Here is a 7,032-nt window from a genome sequence, read left to right on the forward strand (position 1 = left end):
GGAGGGCCACAAACACTCATAGAACTGGAGTCACAACCAGTAGTTATAGCGGTGCGTCAAAATAAAAGTCCTCGACTACTTTCATGTTTTATTGGTGCACTGGTTCTAAATGTTGGGGGTGACATGTCCCCTGCATCTCCCAAAACCCTACAAAAACAGCAAGATTGGTAATTACATCACTAACTTAAGTCCCGCCTACCATCACCCAGCCCGTCTCTGATTGGTTCGACTGTTTGAGACGCACATCACATGTGAGTGAGCAGAAAACAGCTTGATGAAAAAAACAGTCTGAATTTAAATGTTAGAGACCCCGTTACCACGACAACCACTGTAAGGGATTGCATCAATGTGTGTGTGATCACACCAGTCTGAGAAACAGAGTGAGGTCATGTCTCACAACCGCCATGCACACACACACACACACACACACACACACACACACACACACACACACACACACACACACACACACACACACACACACACACACACACACACACACACACACACAGCTGCTTCTCTCACAGCACAGATGGTCAAAATATTTATTTCACACCTCTCAAAATGTAATGTACAGACAGAAATATAAACCAGTGATGTGTCTCTGTGGTGGCTGTATGTCTCTTTGTGGTTGTTTTATCTCTTTGTGGTTGTTTTTAGTAGTTTTATCTCTTTGTGGTTGTTACCATCCACGACAGCACTTGTATTGTTGTCTCCTTGTGAGTCTGTGTTTGTGTCATCATGGTGAAACGTGGTCCTGCAGACGTCTACTGTATCAGAGGTATTGAGTGCTCTGCCAGGTGTTCATAAGTCTCCAACTCTGAATCCAGTTGTCTTTATACATACATGGTCGTGGTCGGGTCCTGAGCCAGTTGGATGCCATCGTTCATCATTTATACTGGAATGTTTACTCTTAAAAAAAAAAAAAGAGAAATCTCAGGTGGTTGGTATCTTCCACTGGATCGATTCTGTGAAAAAACAAAAGTCTGTCACCACTAAAATCAGTTTTTATTACAAAACAGAAGTCTGTAAGTCTTCTTCTTCCTGTCTGAGTCGTTCTGTGACATATTGTTTGATTTCATTTCTTTCCCGTTCTAAGATGAATGTTGTTGAATTGATTTCCTTTCCAACGTTTCATCAGCTGTGTTTGTTCCTCTTGCTCTGCAGATATTTTGCCGTCATGGCGGAGAGTGCGGACATGGAGCAGCTCCTGAACTCTTTTAAGAAGTTTGCCGTCCACGGAGACACGAAGGCCACCGGGAAGGAGCTGAACGGGAAGAACTGGGCCAAACTGTGCAAAGACTGCAGGATCACCGACGGCAAGAACATCACCGCTACCGACGTGGACATCGTCTTCTCCAAAGTCAAGTGAGTCTGTAGTTGAGGATCCAGAACTGACAGTAATACCCCCCCCCCCCACCACCACCAGGACTCCATCGCTGACATCTTTTATCCTATTTCAGAGGTTCACAAACTTTTGGGCTTCTTGAGCAAAGAAATGGTTAAAATGATAATAAGATAATTCAAGTAAAATCGAAACACTGATCAATGAATCCAATAAGTGGCTGCTTGATACTTTATAGTAAAATGAATCCACAGATTAATTATTAGTTACATCTCTGTTTCACATGAACTCCAGTTTAATGATTTCTATCGTTGTTTCTTTGTGAAGACAGAAGACGTCTCGGGTCATCACCTATGAGGAGTTCCAGAGAGCTTTGGAGGAGTTGGCCCCAAAGAGGTTCAAAGGTCAAAGTAAAGAGGAGGCACTGGAGTCCATCTACAAGCTGGTGGAAGGCAGAGAGCCTACCAACGTCGGAGTGACGGTGAGAGAGGAAGCTTCTACTGAAAACTGTAGATTATTTTCTTCATCTTGTGATTGTAGTTCAGCCAGGAGGACAGTTTTTAGTTGATATGACTATAGTCTAATATTCTGACATGAACACAACATGAAATGAGAACTGTCTTAAAACTGAACAGTGTTATAGGACACCTGTCCACTGAACACGTCTCACACACAGTAGTGGGTATAAATGCAGTAGTCTGAGAATCAGCATCCTGATGCTTACGTAGAAACCAGTGGGTGCAGGTGTGTTGATGGGAGTCACACGCTGTCGTCAAGGGTTTGGTTCTTTAACCAAACAAAAACACGGGTGCTGTGTAATTAGCTGCATCATTAGCATACGAACTCTGCTCTATAATCATGTGTTTGATAGAGATGAGTGTTTTGAAGGTGGAGAATACTGAGAGATCTGAAGACACAAAGACTTTGAGTGTATCTTCTTAACATTAACAAATAGGTGTCAATCTTGAAACCATTTAGTTATATGTTTTATTGTTGAACTGGATCTGTTGGGTTTTGTGGTTTTGGTACATGGGTATTAATTACAGTATCATCTGCATACAAGTGAACTTCACACCTTGTTCAGACCGATGGTAAATCATTTATGAGCTGAACTAAAGAATATCCATGATGGATCTGTGGGGTAGAAAGTAATTAAACAAATATAACCTGGATAATTTTAGAGAGATAAGAAATGGCGTAACAAAAACAGCAGCAAAGTCTCTTTTGTTGTCTCTTAATCCGTCTACTGCTGGGTTACAAACAGCAGCAATTTATTTATATTGCTTCATATTAGAGTATAGAAAGTTGCTACCTCCACCAGGCGTTATCCTTTGGGCAGATCTTGCGTCCGGTCATGTGTGTCTGTCCGTCTGTCCACTTCTAATCTCTCTGGACTCATCAGCCTGATGTTTTCTCTGCTCATTCATGACTCTTTGTTCAAAGACCTCTCGTGGTTGCAGTGATTCAAATTTTTTGAAAACAGATTTTATTAACTGTTTTATAGCGTCATTGACTTCTGACTACTCACTCCTCTTTTGTAGCACTTATTATATTCGTATTAGTCTGTTGCAATTATTGTTTTCGTAGTAATCTGCCTCTGCACTATACTTTTGCTCTGGTTTATGCTTTAGATGCTTGTTTAAGAAAGGAGATGCACTGATGACTTCTGGTGACTAGTAGTTCTCTTGAATACCTATGTTGAATACACTTCCTGTAAGTCGCTTTGGATAAAAGCGTCTGCTACATGACTGTAATGTAATGTAATGTAATGTCCTCTTAAAGGGCCGGTGGGGGCCACAAGTGAAAAACAACTGCTTCAGTAGAAAATAGCTTTTCTGGCTATCGTCTTGGCTAAAAACAAGCCTCACAATACGGGCATCAACGTTGTGGCTCAAAAACTGAAAGTTTGGTCTCATATTGAAATGGAGCTTCTGCAGATTAATTCCATACCTGTTATTTTGTGATCCACTGAAGCAAGGATGCAATCTTGACTGTAAGGGAGCCAGAGGAACAACTGAGTGAGATTTAAATCTACTCTGTCTGGAAGGGAAGAAGGAGGAACACTTTGAGGAGATCTGCACGAGACTAGAGTGCACTTTTCTAGTTTGATTTGCATTATTTTACTACACAAAATAAAACAATGCAACTATTTGATGAAACTTCTGTCAAAGAGCTTTGTCCAAACACGATGAAACAGGATGAATGATGTTCATCTCCTCTGGCTCTTCTTTCATGTCTCATCGTTCAGCTGCAGGAAACAAGTCCAGAGCTGCTCCACAGATCCGACTCTCACTCTGCTCTAAAGCTTCAGTCTGATCGTTAAACCGACAGCACTCTGTAAATGTTTGGACCCTCATCAGACGGGTTCATTATTATAATGAAGTCATCGGAGTCTGAGCCAGGAACCGAGGCGGTTTGGATCATCTTCAGGTCATTAAACACTGATCTGACTCAAATACTCTCATTTAAAGAGATAGTCGCTTATTACAAACAATTACATTCCTTTTCTGTGTGAAGATGGGTGACGAGGAAAAAGATAAGTAAAAGAATAAGTCAGAAGAATAAAAATCTTTATACAAAGAGATTCTCACCTGTTTCAGAGAGAACGGACTTGACTTTAGTCTCCTTTATTTCCTGTCCTCTGTGTTTCCATCAGAAAGTGGCGAAGGTGAAGGCGGTTGACCGCCTGACCGACGCGTCCCGTTACACCGGCTCTCACAAGGAGCGCTTCGACGAGAGCGGCAAGGGCAAAGGTCGCGAGGGCCGGGAGGAGATCGTGGAGAAGACGGGCTACGTGGGAGCGTACAAGAACGCCGGGACGTACAACGACAAGATGAAGGCCGAGAAATAACAGGAAGTACTGCCTCTCTACAGCACTTAGTCTGGACCAGACCTTGAACTTTGACCCCTCTGTGTGTGTGTGTGTGTGTGTGTGTGTGTGTGTGTGTGTGTGTGTGTGTGTGTGTGTGTGTGTGTGTGTGTGTGTGTGTGTGTGTGTGTGTGTGTGTGTGTGTGAGTGTGTGTGTTTGAACTGGACAGAGCTTCATGTTCAGACTGATGAGCTGCTCTCAGATCAGAACTGTAGACTCTACAATGGATGGACAGTCTGGAGGATCATGTTGGTCTTCATGAGTCCTTTAGCTCCGTTCAGACTGGATTCTGTCTGTAGTGGTTTTAACATCAGGTATTTCATTGGCTCAGTGTAACATCTGTCTTTTGTGTGAAATGGGAGGAATCTGATGATGCTAACATGCTAACATGCTAACACCAACATAAATATCTATTTGTGAACGATTAGAGTTGTAATGTCAGAATACTGCTGTTCTTCAGTCAAACTTTATTTCTATAGCACATTTAAAAACAACCACAGCCAAATTGCTGAACAATGATAAAATACAAATGAATACAAAGCGAACAACATTAATTACAGAAGAATACAATAAATATAATGTTCAGAAAGTAAAAGATCTGCCGCTCAGCAGAAGATGAAGTGAAGGTGTGAAGCTCAGATGTTTCTTCAGCAGCGACAGAATGTTTCTGTTCCACTGTCTCTGTTTCCAGTTCTAGGGACATAAGGAGTCCTTATTAATTCACATGTAGTCAAAGTGTCTCCAACAACTCGCTGTGGATTACTGTGATACTGAAGAAACCTTAAAGGGCCAGCGTGTAGAATGTGGCGCCATCTAGTGGTAAAGTTTCAGATCACAACCAACTGAAACTACTACAAAAAAACAACCATTATCATGTTCAGGTGATTATACACTAAAGAAAATAGTTATTACTATTATATTACATATAAATAAATCAAACCGATCCTCATAAATGTCCTTTAAAGACGTGATGCTTCTTTTGTCTTTATGAACTTTTATTCTGGAGGGACATCAGACAGGATGATGTCCTCTGAATGATTCATGTTTCCCTGAGTCATGAAGAAGAAGTAAAGGAACAATATCTTTGCCCTCCCTGCTCTCCGGCGCCCCCTCTGGAGGCTTTTGGCTTTGTTACTGCTGAATGTCCGTGTCTATTACAGACCATAATATCCTGTCATGTCACCATGGTTACAGTGAACGATGAGCTAGATGTTGATCCAGTCTGAATGGAGCTAAAGTTTGTATGTGACCTTTTTCTTATAAGTTGTCTGTACTCTTCTTACTGTTGTCATAGCAACCAGACATCCTCTCAGCTCGCTGTTGGAACAGTTCAGCTCTGACGACATTATGGGATTTCCTTTTTTTCTTAAACCTGCATATTGTTTCTGTGTTTTTTAACATTCTGCAGCCTTCTTGCAAAATAATGATTTTAAACTTTGAAGTCTGGAGCAGAAACTGGACTGTAGCTTCAGTGGAAGTTACTCTATTAAATGAATAAAGGCTAAATAAATGTTTTATGTTCTTTCTTGTAGTCTGTTTTTACTACTGGAACTTTCTTAGGAACATTATAGGCCGTGTGGTTCTCCGGTCCAAACGGAGCTAAAGTTGGTTAAACGTTTCTTTAAAGGTTCGTTGTCTCCTGCAGCGCTGCTGGACGTTCTTTCAAAAGAAAGAGTTGTTGAGGATAAGCTTTAAAAACGTAATGTTCTGAGTGTTGACTAAAGATAATGTGATGTAATGACATGATGATGAATCTAATCGGTCACATGATGCTTGTCTGTTCGGGTCCAACAAACACCTTTAACCTGGAAACTCCTCAGCTCAGAAACAAAACAGTATGACCCATTATGAAAATACAATCATTTTCAGATGAAATACAAAATAAAGTCGCCAAAGGTAGGAAATAAAATTCATCATCCACACACTTTGCAATTAGTTATTGTTTAATTTATTTATAGCACGTTGACAGAGGATGAGTGTGTGTGTGTGTGTGTGTGTGTGTGTGTGTGTGTGTGTGTGTGTGTGTGTGTGTGTGTGTGTGTGTGTGTGTGTGTGTGTGTATTTACAACTGACATTGAGGGGACTCAAGAAGAAGCAGGTCCCCACAAGGTTAAAAAAATGTCCCTGTAAGTCATGGAACAAGTTTGTATGTGTGTGTGTGTGTGTGTGTGTGTGTGTGTGTGTGTGTGTGTGTGTGTGTGTGTGTGTGTGTGTGTTTGTGTGTGTGTGTGTGTTTGTGTGTGCGTGTGTGTGTGTGTGTGTGTGTGTGTGTGTGTGTGTGTGTGTGTGTGTGTGTTTGTATGTGCGTGTGTGTGTTGTGTGTGTGTGTGTGTGTGTGTGTGTGTGTGTGTGTGTGTGTGTGTGTGTGTGTGTGTGGGGGTCTTCTGCATTATAAACAGGAAACAGATGCAGCTTCTCGTTGTCATGGCAGCTACAGTGTAAACAACACAACAGTGGAGCAGCAGGTCTCAGTGTCTGTCTGGATCCTGGTCTAATCAGATCCAGATCTGCTGATTCAGCAGAGTCCAGTTTTATCCCAAAAAACAAGATTGTTTAAATTGACTCGTATTAATGTGAAAATTAGATGAAAAAACACAAATAATATAATCAAATAATTTATCAAGTCAAACATTCAGCATCCTGATGCTTTAAGGTATAAGCAAAAAAAGTTATTTTATCTGTAATTTGGGGATTACTGGGATTAGTTTCAGACTACATTCAGTTTGTAGTTTTACTAAATATGACTTTGTTGTTGCGTCTCTGCTTTACATATTTTACAAGAAAGTCTTAAAAAGAGTTGCATCTTATCAAAAGCTG

At 41.0% G+C, this 7,032-nt stretch overlaps 1 protein-coding gene across 1 annotated transcript in view; it reads left to right on the forward strand.

Moving 5' to 3' along the window:
- Window positions 1-4,272, forward strand: part of tppp3 (tubulin polymerization-promoting protein family member 3) — a 6,591-nt gene extending 2,319 nt beyond the window's left edge. Inside the window, exons 2-4 of the mRNA XM_054618845.1 lie at window positions 1,168-1,368; window positions 1,673-1,826; window positions 4,002-4,272. Coding sequence (XP_054474820.1) covers window positions 1,181-1,368; window positions 1,673-1,826; window positions 4,002-4,196 — 537 coding nt within the window. The 5' untranslated portion in view covers window positions 1,168-1,180 and the 3' untranslated portion in view covers window positions 4,197-4,272. The remainder of the gene's footprint in view (window positions 1-1,167; window positions 1,369-1,672; window positions 1,827-4,001) is intronic.
- The last annotated feature ends 2,760 nt before the right edge of the window (window positions 4,273-7,032 follow it).

This window comes from Anoplopoma fimbria, chromosome 2 (genome assembly GCF_027596085.1).
Source record: "Anoplopoma fimbria isolate UVic2021 breed Golden Eagle Sablefish chromosome 2, Afim_UVic_2022, whole genome shotgun sequence".
Taxonomy (NCBI): Eukaryota; Metazoa; Chordata; class Actinopteri; order Perciformes; family Anoplopomatidae; genus Anoplopoma; species Anoplopoma fimbria.